The 14,958-nt window shown below is 31.9% G+C and overlaps 1 protein-coding gene and 1 pseudogene across 3 annotated transcripts; both read right to left on the bottom strand.

Annotated features, from left to right (window-relative positions):
• Positions 1-1,077: 1,077 nt before the first annotated feature.
• Positions 1,078-4,001, bottom strand: LOC111399456 (branched-chain amino acid aminotransferase 1, mitochondrial-like). 3 transcript variants are annotated; one of them, XR_002703666.1, is made up of 5 exons: positions 3,822-4,001; positions 2,057-2,150; positions 1,819-1,935; positions 1,426-1,486; positions 1,078-1,347 (listed from the first exon to the last, which is right to left on the bottom strand). XR_002703666.1 is itself a non-coding variant. In XM_023026765.1 (5 exons), the coding sequence occupies exons 2-5, from the start codon at positions 2,062-2,064 to the stop codon at positions 1,253-1,255; spliced, it is 261 nt and encodes an 86-aa protein (XP_022882533.1). In that variant the 5' UTR covers positions 2,065-2,150; positions 3,822-4,001; the 3' UTR covers positions 1,078-1,252. The 3 variants fall into 3 exon arrangements, 1 of the variants encoding a protein (XP_022882533.1); XM_023026765.1 differs by having other exon boundaries at positions 1,819-1,915; XR_002703667.1 differs by lacking the exon at positions 1,426-1,486.
• A 6,568-nt stretch (positions 4,002-10,569) lies between these two features.
• Positions 10,570-13,663, bottom strand: LOC111399841 (annotated as a pseudogene).
• Positions 13,664-14,958: the final 1,295 nt, after the last annotated feature.

Genomic DNA, 14,958 nt, shown 5'->3' on the forward strand with positions numbered 1-14,958 from the left:
ATAGTAAATAAGGTATCATTTTCTCAAATACTGTGTACTTGTTCTAGTTCTAAATAATACAAAAGTTTTGTTTGACAAGCATTTTTTTGGGAACACTTTTTATCTCAAACTCATTTTGATCCACACATTCATACAGTAAAATATTTTGCACGTAAACAAAAATAAATAAATAAATAAAATCTACTTCTTGACCACATTTTCTTCAAAAACAAATCCCTATTTTAAAGCTCTTTTTCTCATATAAAAAAAAATAAAATCTTTTAATATTTATCAAACAGGTGCTAGCTCTAATCAAACAGTCAATTTTTTACTTACTGATTTTGTATTAATCATCTAAACTAATATAATGAAAAATTAAAAAGTTTCCATAAAACCTGTTAATCACACGCACGCACTAGAACTTTGAATCCACCTTTACTTACTGCTAGAAAATGTGTGGCAAATTTTTACATATCTCATTAATTGGTTTTCTTAATTTATATTGCTGATTTTTAATTATCAAACATTGCGATAAGTGCACAGATTAGGCGATAGCCGGCCCTCACTAACCGTGATGGTAAGCAGATTTGTCTACAATAATCTTTTGATCAAGCTACCTGATATGAACACTACCAGAAATTTATGTTTTCCTTACGAAATTTATTTGTAGGGAAAGGTAAGAATTTGTAGGAAAAAACTTCTCCAAACAAAAATATTTTGTAGGCACATTTGTGGGGCAAACATTGAGGGGATAGATAAAAGACGATAAATTTTTGAAATTTGTGGGCTAAAGTTTTTCCCTATAAACCCTTTGGAGACAAATGCAATTTGTCATGTAAACTTTCCCCCAACAAAATCATTCATTTGCTAAAGTTAATTTTGCCAACAAAATGTTTCACTTTTCCCTACAAATTACATTGTGGGCTAAATTGTATTTTCCCTACAAATAATTTTTCATGGGGAAAACATATTTGTAGATTATTATGAAAGAATTTATAGGGAAAAATCAAATTATTTTCATATATTTTATTTTTTATTTATATTGTAATAATTTTTTTAACCTTATTCAAAATAATATAAAAACAGAAAAAGATAGTATCAATCAATATAAAATTGAATTAAAAATATTTCATCAAAACAAAAATAAAAACCATTTACAAAGTATCATTACATCTAAATTTAAAAGAGCAAAGCAAGCATGCTCTTTCTATTATTATGCACCTAAAAAAATATAACTATTCATCATCATGAATTAGATATGCAACAAATCCTTCTATTCTATCAGGTGGAAGATCACACAACTAATCCTATTGCTTCCAACCCGAAGATGACAATCATTGATCCTGCTTATAGTCCTCCAGGTTGCACCTACACCAGGAAAAGATGTTACGTATTAAGGGATGTGCTTCAAACTCTATTTAAGAAAGATGTTAAGAGTAAAATAACCTGTGCAGAAAACTTCGTCAGCATCAAGTAATTCTTCAAATTGAATAGGACATTCTTCAACCTGACACATTTGAGAAAAATTCTTTGAGCTCTAATCTAGGAAGATAACTACGAATTGATTGAAAGTTCGAATGCACAAAGGATAGCAAACTAGGGAAAAAAAAAGATTTTGGAACATATGCAGTAAAATTCCTTTAGTTTCGCTCATTGAAACTTAACCCATTGGTTGTTGGTGTAGAAAGAACATTTTCCCATACAAGTCTATGAATTATATGATTTTAGTAATTACTTGTAAATCTGAGTAAGACCACCAAGTAATTTAAGAAAATAAACCGCAGTTTCCTTGATGAAATATATCGTATTAATCAGTGCAAAATGTGATTAGTTGAATACCTTCAAAATGAAGACATTACAAGAAGAGAACTCTTCAATATATCGCTTATTCATCGAATCAAGGTACAAGGCATAAGAGAACCCTCTGTTCCTTGCTCTGTTTAACGATTTCAGAACCTACAAAACTCGTTGATTGTACCAAAGATAATGCAATAAAATCTTTTACAAAGCAATAAAACGTCAAAAAAGTGAAAGAGGAAACTACAAGATTATTATGATCATCCAGCATATATTTTACCGGAGCATAATTTGTAATTCTTTTGCCACCTCCCCAGCTCGTGCAGAATGATGTAATTCATCCTCAGCATATAGGTTCAAGGTGTTGTACCCTCCTGTTGGGAAATATTCCAAGATGATTACTCAAATGCTGTAGAATGTTATAAATGAAGGGAAAAAAGGGAATAACAAAGTGAAAGAAATAAAGGAAAAGAAGAGAATTAACATTAAAATAGTTCCCAACCAGGAATGCAAACACGAGGAATGTGTATTCAGAAGCACGAGCCAAACCCGATACATCCAATTCTCAGGCGACTATATTTTCATACTTTGTAATCTTTTCTCACAATAACTTCATTCATCATATAAATAGAAAGACGCCTAAAAAGTTAGTATATTTCTTGAGTTAGTAATTATTTATGAAACAAACAATTTGTGTAAAATCGACATCTTTGAAAATACTCGATGGGAGTATAAAGATACCATGTGTACAGTGAGGATGTGTTTGTTGTATGAACGTGCTGGGAGACAAATGCCATTGGGGCAGCTGCTCCGTCATACAAAGTTAAGACCAAATAACCTTTTTGATTAGTCTAATCATTAAAGATAATAAAAAGTCACAAATCATAAAAACCTATAGTGGAGAGCTCAACAAACAAAAGTCGGAAAATAGAAAAAAGAACGGTAAAAAAAAAAGAGTAGAAACCCCTCCCCATTTTCTATTCATCTTCTCCAAAGATGTTTACTGGTTATTTTTCTAAGAATAAAAGAATCAATTAAACTCCTGTTACAAGATCTAATCCAAGTTATCAAAAGATTTCAAACTTCCCCTTGATACTACTATTCTCACAAAACAAATGAAATAACCACAGCAGTGGAGAAATTTACACGGCCTTGGGAAAATAAACAAGCAATCATGTATGTTTTATTTATTGCAACATGTTCTTTCATTCCATTTTCCCCCACAAAGACATAAAACAGAACTTTCGAGCGTCGTGAAAGAGATAACAAGTGACACCATATAAAAAAAACAAAATATCATGGAAGGCTTTTGATGAAATCAATTCACTAATGACAACAGAAGAGACCAAATTTTAATTTGAAATCTATCCACACTTCAGGTTTTTATCATATCGTCATTGATGAATGCAGCAATTATTATTCAAAATTTGGAAATTCAAATTAATTTATTCTTACCTTTAACATTATTAGACATGGGACAGGAAGTTCTAAAGATTCAAAGCACAATTTTAATAAGAACAAAGATTACGGGCCCGTTTCGCATAGCTTTTGCTTTTAATTCTACTTTTTTTAAAAGAGCTTTTGGAAAAAGTTATTTTAATTTTTGTTTGAAAACTAATATTTAAAAGTATTTTCTTTTTCGGAAGTGCTTTTAGAGGAAGTCATATTGAACCAACTTTCTCTACAAGTTCTTTTAACCATCAAAAGCACTTTAACAAAATTAGTCAAATGGATTCAAAAGCTCGTTTTGACTTTTCAAAAGCCATGCCAAACGGGCTCTTACATCTAATAAATTGCATAAAGCAAAATTTTAATCTAAAGTCAAGGAAACAGAACATTATAATAATTTTGAACACGTAACATTTTCAATTGAGTAAGAACCTTCACTTTACTGTAGATCTACGGTATTTTTCTATACCCCAATAAATAAATTGATAGCTACCAAATAAACAAATTTATAGCAAACAAACAACCCAATTTACATTTCACACAATATTGCCCTGCAAATCCGGTAACAATCTTACAAAAAAATGAATAAATGATACCTCTTAGCTTTCTCAAGCGCTGATTTGGGTCATTAGGCTAGTGGGCCTGATGACTGATGGCTGATTGAAGGTGGCGGGATGGTAATATGCTGACGGAAGTTGCAATAGAGGAGGTGGGAAAAATAGAAAAGGGAGAAGAAGAAAGAAGCGTCGGAAAAAGAAAAAGTAAAAGAAAAGAAAAGGAAAACAGAAGCAAAATAAAAGAAAAAGAAAGCCAAAAAAATATGGAAATAATTTTCTTTAATTTCATTTTTTCTTTTCAGTTATCTTTTCAATTCGAATTTACATTTTATAAGGACTAAAAATACAAATAAAAATGAAAATTTTTCTTCTAAATACTGGCCCACAAACAAGTCAAATTTTTTTGTGACAAAAAATATATATTTACCCGTCAAAAATTTTTATTGGAAAAAATATAAATTTTTGTAGGCACAAGTCTTCCTATTATTGAAAATTTTAAAGCAAATCATATCCCTACAAACCGTCATATTCGTAGGGAAAAGTGAATTCCACCTACCAATATCAATTTGTCTCCCAAAATTTTGTAAGGAAAGTATAAAATTCTTGTAGTGGAAGTTAAGAACAAATTATTAATCCAAATGATAGATGTGGTCAAGTAAAATGGGAAAGTGTTGTTAAAGTCAATACTAGTGAATTTGATTTCACTTCATCAACAACTCAAAAAAGAAACAAAAGAGAGTTGTTCCTAGTTCTTTTTATTGATATTTTATTAATTTTGCTTAATTACAAAAATCAGATGGTATGTATTTTTTTTATCAAAATTCTTATTGAGTTGTCTGACTCTTGGCTGGGCTCATAGATGTTTCCTTTCGGGGTTTACCACATTATATTTGGCGTTCGTGTTTAACTTTATTAGTTAGTTTTTGTACTTATCAAACTGTTGTCATGAACACAATCATGTGCTAGTCACATACAATAAAATTTATATTAGCTAGTTTTGGCTACTTGTCTATCCAGAGTTTTACGAATTTAATTAAATTAATATTTAACCAATCTAGATTTTAGAACTTCCATTTACTGTTTCATTTTAACATAAATCAACAACATGAAAACGCTTGTTTAATCTTAAAAATTAATGTTCCTATTTTAATCAAGAATTTTTATCGAGTAGAATTAAACATATTCAGGAAAGAATTCATTAAATACAAGAACATCCAATTCACAGTTCACAATAAAGGTTCATTTACTTCCTAGTGAGTAGAAGTATAGTCATGCATTACAAAACAAGAATTCGTTTTTGAAATATGAAACATCACCCAGATTCCAAATTTATGAAGAAAAATAGGAAAATCCACGAATTCTTGAATCTCTTAACCTTCCTTGAATAATTTCCTACTGCACCTCCTTCTCCTTTGCCCAAGATTTTCGCTTTTGAATTAGAATGATGATTTTCTTTTTTCCTTGCCTGATGTTTTCCCTATAAAACTTGGTAGACGAATTTGTGACTAAAAATTAGGTTAAAATAAGGTAGAATTGCTTTCCAATCCAGAGTTCGAATTGTAGAAGGAAATAAAATATTTCTGTCACGAATAACCATAAGATGGGCCAGCGGTCACAAAGTATTGTGTTGCTGCCAACTGTAATTTAAACTTAAATAGATGCAATCGCACCTTGTTTTCCATTGCGATCACAGTGGTCACAATTCTTCCTTTTGTGCAATTTGATCCCCAACTTTGTCTTTTTGTTTGGTTTGAGCCGTTCTTATGTACCATTTTAATCCTTCATCTTCTGTTTTTGTCAAATTTGATCCATGTAATCTTAATTTTCATTCCTTTATTGAATTAATTTTAAAGATTTGCAATTTACTCATCGAACTTTATAATTCTTCCCTTTTTTGCCCTTCTTTGATCGATTTTTACTTCTTTTTTATAAAAAGCCATTTAAATTTGAGTTTTTCCCTCAACAATCAATATTTAATTGACCACACTAAATAATAATTCCATCAAATTGACTCACAAGTATCCACTTTTGATGGCTCTAATAGTTAACTTAAATCACACATATAAAGTACAATAAAACTTGAACATTGATTCATCTAGAACAAAATTAGTTACTAACACTCATAAACAAATTACAAATAACATAGTTAGATAGCGTGCAATTTTGTCTCATGGCTTGAAATCACTTGTACAATTAATAAACGACTTCGAAGATATGCTAATGAGATTAATTCATCCAGTTATCCATTGTTAAATAAATGTGTACATAGTTAATCCATCGCATAAAATTTAAAGATGGTTATTTTCCCGACCCTTGATATCGTCAAATATTTCATCTCTCTCTCTCTCTCATCATCATGCACACCCATAAAAGTGTTTTTTTTCCTCCTAGAGTTTTGATTCTAAGTTGAATATCTCATCACTTATTCCTTTCTTGCTCAAGTTTGATTGGGTTCAACAAATGGAAGTCACTACTTTAACTTGTGATGACTCTCAAGATTTGAATGTCTCAATTTCCAAACTTTCCCTAGACTAATGACCTTTATATGAAATCCAAATATCCAAATTAAGTGTCAAAGGCTTAAACTTCTCAAATTAAATGTTGAAAGCTTAGTCAGGGAGTGCGACATCACTGATATTCCTAAATGATTTATATGTTGACTAAATGTGAAACATTGTTTATTCGATAAATAAACGTATAGTTAGATTAATATTATGTTTCTAAAGTAAGTTCTATCCATATTTGTGGAGATAGAATTATTGTTTGCACAATAGTCTAAATCAAAAGTTCGAATGCAACCCATGATTTGTAGGGGGTTTTTGTTGCTTTCTTCAAATTAGAATATTATGGTATTCGAGAATATTTGAAACGATAAATTACATTATACTAAATACCTTGTCAAAATTAATATGTGCATAATGTTGAATATTGGATATCCTGTGAAAGGATACAAAAATTACCAGTAAATATATTTTACAATTGAGAGTATAGATGTTTCGTGAAAATCTTCAATACAACTTGAGAGTTGAAAGAAATTTGAGCATTCAATAGAGCTATAAGCATGATGGCTTCAAATTTTTTTGAAGGATTTCTAATTGGTAACAATTTGTGCATGTTATATCATTTGATAGAGATGGGTAATTACAAATGGAATGGAACAGAATATCATGTATAATGGCAAATCTAGACATATGTGTTATAGACATAATGCCATTCGACAATTACTCTCGAATGGAACAATACATGTTTTATCAAAGAATACATATTGGATCATTTTATAAATGAGTTATCGAGAGAAAGTAGACTATATATCGAGGGAAGTGGGTGTAATATCTAAATTAATGGGTCAGCTCAATGAAAACCTAACCTACCACTACAGATTCCACGGACTAGGCTCAATAGGAAAACTAGTTATGATTGACTCGACGAGAAGAACTTTGAACTTTGAACTCTCCATATTCCTATGATACAATTAAATGTTGCCTACCAAAGATTTATTTTGATAACTTATGCTTTTAATGATGACTATATCTTGTAAATAATACAAGTGGATTATTGTAGAGGATTCTTTATAGAACATTACCTATATGAGTGCGACCTTGTTCGATTCTATGAGAATTTTACTTGAGTGAATTCTCTAGCACACTTGCAAACCAAAGAAGGTTCAGGGCCAAAATAATTAATACATTACAGAACCAACATTTGAGGTAAAAGATAATGTGTTCGATATATTGTCTAGGTTTATAGCCAATAGTTGAAAATGTTTCGTTCTCTGATTAGTCAAGTAATTCTGACAGGTTCTTATTAGGGAGGTTCAAAGCGAAAGCTACTGATCGTGATGCATTATATTTTAGCTATACTCGTCTTCCTCATCCTTATTCTGGTCGACTTTTTTTCATTCATATGAAGGATTATCGATAGTTTAATACATACAACTTAAATGTTTAAATTGAAAGAGTCTACAACAGGTATGATAAATAGACACCACTGTTCAATTACAAAGGGTGCGTAATAAAGAGTTGTGATCTTTGGAATGAGCATGAAAAGTCCGGATTTTTAATAGGGTGAGATCTACACATCAATTATGAAATGGTGTAATCTAATGATTAAAATAAATTTATGCCGAAAGATGCAACCAGTCAAAGAGACATATGACAACCTATAAATAGGGCCCCTCCTAATTTCCTTTTCTTCACTCCAAATTAATTCCTAAAAATTGGTTTCTAATTCTTTCTTTCTTCAAATTCTATCAAAATAATTTTTAAATTATTTTTGAGTTTCGTGTTCGATATTACTATTTGATATCTTCCCTTTTAGAAGAGTATGTCAAGAGCTGGTTTACCTATAAAATTAATATTGTGTTATATTAATTTTGGAAGAAGTATTGTATCTTGAAAGACAGACGTCCATTTGATCATGTTAATACCAGTGCAGTGGGTGAAATTCGTTTTAACAAGATTTGCGTTCTCATACCTCGCTTCATTTCATCTCATACCAATTTTTACATTTCAGTAAATCAAAATTTATGCTCCCCCCATGATTTTGGTAAGTTGTCACTCTATCTATATTAAATGCATATAATTTTTATTAGCGGAATATAAATTATGCACCAAGTTACCCCAACACTTTAATGGGCAGTATTCAACATAGGACGCGGATGCATTGTGGATGGGAGATTATCTGATCTTTGCCAAAGAAAATGGGTTCCAGTTTGAAAGTGTGGAAAGCAATGCCCTCCTGTTAGTAGAGGTCTGGTTCCGTTTCCAATTTGCTCCGAATAATTCTATTTTATCAAATACTTGTACATTGTTTAGTGATGTGAATTATAGTTTGTAACCGAATAGCTCACAAAGTTACGTCTTCTCTTTATGTAGAGATAGGAAGCATATCGTGAGTTCTAAATTCCTTGTATCTTTTGTATGTGCAATTCACAATGATTTGAATTAATGAAAGATTCTTTACCTTAGAAAAAAGAATTATATTCAAAAGTATAGTTAAATTTCTATAATTTAATACCCAATTAATCAATGACAATTAGATAAGATAATATTATTGGCCAGTCCAAACATGGAAATAATGTGCTAAACTAATAATTCGCTAAATTTATATGATAATTCATAATAAAAAAATCATATAGATCCCGTATAATTTACAAATCAATAATTTTTAATATTTTAGACAATGCTTATGATTTGACTTAAGGCCTATTAAAATATGACTCAATCATTATTTATTTTTTTCTTCTTGAAATTGATGTCACATGTACATGGATCTCATCACTAGTTTTTTCTTAACATGGTAAAAAATTATGACGTTACTTTCTCATGCTTCAAAAAAATATTATTCAATAAACAATCTACTTTTAAAAAAATTAGTAAATTCATGAATTTTTTTAGCCTAGTTTTCTCGAAATTCAATTTCGGCCACATATTCCTCCAATAAAATAATTTTATACGTAAAGCCAAAATTTTTTCACACTTGTAACGCATACTCTTCAAAAATCACTTCGAAAATCTGTTAACACACCCTTTCCCAAAAAGAACTGCTAAATACAAATAAATATTTAAGAAAATAAAGATATACGTCTTAGTAATTTAATAAGTTATCAAGTAATCAATAAATTGATAAATAATAAAATTTACTAAACTAATAGATTCTCTCAGGTCTCAAGGATATTAATTTATAGATTTAACTGGGGTAAGTTATAAATTCACTTTAGCTCAATCAGATAACTTTACCTCAATTATGTTCATCCAAGTAACTATGTTTCAGTATAATTTCAATTGAAAAATCACACTTTAATTTAAAGGTTGAATCCCAACCTTGAGAGCTCCCACCGTCCCGCCCCTAAAACTTTGTGAGGGAGGTAAATCGTGGAAGTGTCCCAGCAGGCCAGGGAACAAGAGCTGCCGGTACACTGCGCCTACAAGGAGTCTGGTTTCATGTTTCAAGAATCGAATCCCTACACAGCGGCTGCCAGCAGACGTGAGATAACTTCACTCCTGTCCTTTGTACCATTGGGCTATGCCCCGAGCGGCAAAACAAATCGCACTTGAATTTGATTTCAATTAAGATAACTTTATCCAATTCTACTAACAATAGTCTATGACATAAAAGTTAATATATTATAATTATCAACATAACTATAAGCTGTTGGGGTGAAATATGTAAAACCAAATTGAGTTAAATGGCAGACATCATTTATTAACAGCCAAATCATCGATTTTCATTAGTTCAAGGAACGGAATTAGACAAAGTTATCTGACTGAATTAAATTAAAAATTATTTACTCAAAAGTACAATTACCTGGTTAAAATAGAGCAAAAGTATAATTACCACAAATAAAAATTACCAACTTTAACAACAAACATGATTACGAAGAGCACAAGAGTCAAGCCAACTCATACAACATAGCACAAAAATAACAGTGACGGACTTCATGTCATGAAATCAAATCCAAAATTACAATGCTATCAATAAATTAAAGGTGACTCTCGGACGATATTGTACAATCCAAGTACGATGACACTAAAACACTAGTTCAGCTCCTCTTCAAGAAACGCTATAGAAAGAATTTCAAAGACGCGGCATCAGTCACAATACGTCCCTTAATCAACAAGGTTAATGACCACCCTACTGCTTTCACTGCTTCCCAAACAATAAAAGTACTCTCAAATATGAGTGAGATCCCTGAATATTGTCTTGCAAATAACTTAACTATAAAATAATTTCTTCTTGACTATCTGTATCTGTCAACGACTATGAACCACATGGGCCCAAATTTAACTCAAGAAGAGGCCTTGACCGAGCTTTTCGCCTTGGCAGCAAATGTTTCAGCTACCAGGAGAGGGAAAGCAATAGTTGTACCACAGTGCACCTCGTTTTATCAGTAAAAAATAACAAAATTGTAAACTATACAGCACATTGATAAATTGGAAAGATGAAGAAACAAAAACTCCAATCTTCACTGTCCTAGTAGAACCTCGAAATTTTACCCCAGGACACAGCTTCATAGGGATGGGCACCTGAATCATTTCCATCAAACTCTTGTGTTGTGTTGACTAATACAGCACAATCCGCACCATTATGCATCATATTTGCATTGCATACCATTCAAGTCTTCCGAAGACCAGCATGGACTGCCTCACCATTCATGGCCATAATATCTGTTTATCTTTATTGTGTCCAGCATAAGATGACAGTGAAGATCTTTACCTTGCACAATGTCGATGACTAGACCAGGCTCCTTTTTGAAGGATTGGAAGTACAACATAGCTCCCAGTGAACCATCTATTAAGCCAGGGCAGAAGATAGGAATATTGTTCTGCAAAGAGAAAATACAAGATAAATCAGAGAAACTCAACGACAAAAAACTAACTCTTCCTAATTAATTTAGGGCCGTCCACGTGAGTTATTATTTACCGCTCCATTCAGTTCATTGTTCATCGTTGTATCTATCGGAACATGTAAAACAACTAGATCCTTAAAATCAACCACTGGCTATATGATGCAAATTGGAAAGTCTATTTCAGACATAAAAGAAACTAAAATCATTTAGAATAGTATTTTCCATTATTCCATTCATCGAGATCATAGCAGCCAGCATGTTCTCTCTCTTTATTCTTCATAACTAGTTGTTATAGTTACAATAAAAAGGAGAGGAAAAAATGTGAACCAGAAATCAATTGCAGTCTGTTTGCTATTAAGTTCAATCCAAGAGAACACTGTTACTGCTGCTGTACTTAAAAAGGGCTTCAACATAGCCCACTACATACACCAAATACAAACCACGCTCGAAATACCAGCCCACTACAGGCATATACCAAATAAAAAGCCTAAACGGTCAAACAAAATTAAATTAGGAACACCCATCCCCAGGCCCAATCCACAGCAAGCCCAAACCCATCACCCACTACCAGCCCCACCCTTTCCCTTGTTGCTGCTGTAGTATCACCTGTGACAGTTCGTCCGCGACAATCAACTGAAATTTCCAGCAAGCTTGCCGTTGCCCATTGCCGCTCAGTTCCCGGTCAATGCACTGCCATCTGCAGTCTCTTCATCTACTATCGAGTCTTTTCAGTGCATCCCATCACCATATTAGTTTTCAATCGATGCTTCCTCTTACTTCTGTTTCTCTTTACCACCTGCCACTGTTTTCCTGTAATCTATTATCTATCGCTGCTTGTCAACCCGAGGACAACCTGCAGTCGCTTCTCAACAGCCTCGCTGCCCTAGGAAATTGATTTGTGAAAATAATTCAACTCATTTTTTTTATTTTAATTATATCCAATTGACTATTAGCAATCTTCAGTTGTCTGAATCAACTATTGAAAAGTTACAATTGAGACCTCAACCTTTGAATTTTACCTTTTCTCACTATTTTTCCCTTCTTTATTTCAATTTCACTTTTTTCATCTAACAAACAAAATATACAATAAATAGAGCTACAATTGATCCAAGGAACTTCAAAATGTTTAGTTTAAAGCCCAAATAAGTGGATAAAGTATACTTATCAATTGCTAACAACAATCTACTAACTGGATATCATAGTTTTGTAATTTTGGACATCTTTATAGTCTTCCACGGTCAAATTGGATGCAAAAGAATGCTGCATGAGGTGACTATATTCGTAAAGACCGTTAAATTTTTATAATGCAGCTTTACTACTTAACTGATGTACTCTGCAGATAATTAACAATTGATAAATTGCAATGATAACGACCACATTCTCGACAGTTGTAGAGCGAATTCAGCCAACAAGGGTCAACTATATGTCACAAAAAGTTTAAAAAACATAGGCTATGTGTTCCACTTCAGTTACACAATGACGCTCAAAATGTGTATAAAATAAATAACACACTGGACTCTCTGACATGGTTATTCAAATTAGCTATACATCCTACTATGCATAAAATTCTAAAATTTTCTAATTTTTACTATGTCATAAGACTTCTTAAAAATGAACATCTTTTCCACCCGGATAAAAATCCCGTTTTTAATAACCATTTTGGTTTAGTCCTTTTTTGTTTGATGGGTAGAATTTACTTCGAGATCTGATGGTAGCCAAGTTACAGCAATTGCTAACAAAGGTTGTCCAAGTGGAGGTGGCAATCGAGCCGAGCAGATCATATTTGGATGACCCTGAGCATGAGCCAAGCGGGCCGACTCCGTAACCTAGCCGAACCAGCTCGGCTCGCTAGCCCACATGCCGGCTCATGGAGAATAGTGACAAAAATGATCACTTTTTGAAACTTCAGTGACTGTTTGCAAACAGTAACTAAAATTGCAAAGTAGCCATTTTTGCCACATTTTCCCGTCTTTTTTCACTCTATAAATACTCTAACTGTAAAGCTCTAAAATAATTAGAATATAATCATTTTACTTTAGTTGGTTTTACTTTGTTATTATTTTAATAGCTGAGGGACTAAAGTGAACTAGTTATTTTTAAATTCTTATATTTTTATTTAGGTCAAATAATTAGATTTTGATAGAGCAAAACTAAGTATATCAATATTAAACTCTTTTTGCAGGTATTATTTAATTAGAAGTTTTCGGCTAGAGAAAAAGTTATTTTGGATAAAGACACATTAAGTTAGATCCAATTGAAAGAAGAAAGGATAAATAGAATTTTACATAATTTATAACTCAATTCAATTTTTTCTTATTGGGAACGTGTGATATAAATATTAGTCATATTTTTCTATTAATTCTAATTCCATTATTTGCAAGTAATTCTTATCCAAATTCTATCTTTATTGTTGTTAGTTAATCTACTTTTTGTGAGTTAAGTATTAATTTTTAGGGAAAATTGCAGTTGAAGCCCCAAACCTTTCAAACAATGGTAGACTTTCCCCTAACCTTTCAATCTTTGCAGCCGTCATCCCAAACCTTTCAAATCATTGCAACCGAGGCCCCAACGAACGATTTCCATCCAATTTGGCGTTAGTTGACCAAAAAATTAATTTTCACCACCTTCTAATCAATTTTAAAGAGCAAAATAGTACTTTATTAATTTTCCCATAAAATAATGGAAAATGTAAATCGAAAAAAAGAAGAGAATAAATAAATAAAAAAAGAATTATCTTCTTCTTCACCCACTCCCTACCCCTGGCCCCTCCACCAAAAACCAAAAATCACCAAATCACCAATAATTTCCTACTGCACCTTGTTTTCCATTGCGATCACAGTGGTCACAGTTCTGCCTTTTGTGCAATTTGATCCCCAACTTTGTCTTTTTGTTTGGTTTGAGCAGTTCTTATGTACTACTTTAATCCTTCATCTTCTGTTTTAGTCAAATTTGATCTATGTAATCTTAAATTTCATTCGTTTACCCAAATTAACTTTTAAAGATTTGCAATATACTCATTGAACTTTATAATTCTTCCCTTTTGCCCTTCTTTGATCGATTTTTACTTCTTTTTATAAAAAAGCCATTTAAACTTGAGTTTATCCCACACCAATCAATATTTAATTGACCAAATTAAATAATAATTCCATGAAATTGACTCACAAGTATCCACTTTTGATGACTCTAATAGGTAAATCACACATTTTATACACTAAAACTTGAACATTTATTCGTCTAGAACAAAATTAGTTATTAACACGCACAAAAAAAAAAAAAAATACAAATAACATAGTTAGATAGCATGTAGTTTTGCCTCATGGCTTGAAATTTTGGAAGAAGTATCCAGACGTCCATTTGATCATGTTAATACTAGTACCGTGGGTGAAATTTGTCTTAACGAGATTTGTGTTCGCATATCTTACTTCATTTCATCTCATTCTAATTTCTACATTTCAGTAAATCAAAATTTATACACGTGCCATGATTTTGATAAGTTGTCACTCTTATCTGTATTAACATGCACGTAATTTTTATTAGCGGAATATAAATTATGCACCAATTTATCCAACATTTTAATGGGCAGTATTCAACATAGGCCTCCGAAAATGGGTTCCAGTTTGAGAGTGTGGAAAGCAATGCCCTTCTGCTAGTAGAGTATTAGATCCGTTTCCAATTTCTCCAAATGCTTCTATCTTTTCAAATACTTGTTTGTTATTTTGTGATTTGAATTATAGTTTGGAACGGAATAGCCCAGAAAATTGCATCTTCTCTTTATGTAGAGATAGGAAGCATATCGTGAGTTCTAAATTCCTTGTATCTTTCATATGT

The sequence above is a fragment of the Olea europaea genome, chromosome 9 (genome assembly GCF_002742605.1).
Source record: "Olea europaea var. sylvestris chromosome 9, O_europaea_v1, whole genome shotgun sequence".
NCBI lineage: Eukaryota > Viridiplantae > Streptophyta > Magnoliopsida > Lamiales > Oleaceae > Olea > Olea europaea.

Coding starts and splice junctions, on each gene's coding strand:
- LOC111399456 (XM_023026765.1), bottom strand. Junction 1,487..1,818: donor GTAATGTCTTCATTTTGAAG/GTATTCAACTAA, acceptor CAAATGTGTCAG/GTTGAAGAATGTCCTATTCA. Junction 1,348..1,425: donor TGACGAAGTTTTCTGCACAG/GTTATTTTACTC, acceptor TTCCTGGTGTAG/GTGCAACCTGGAGGACTATA.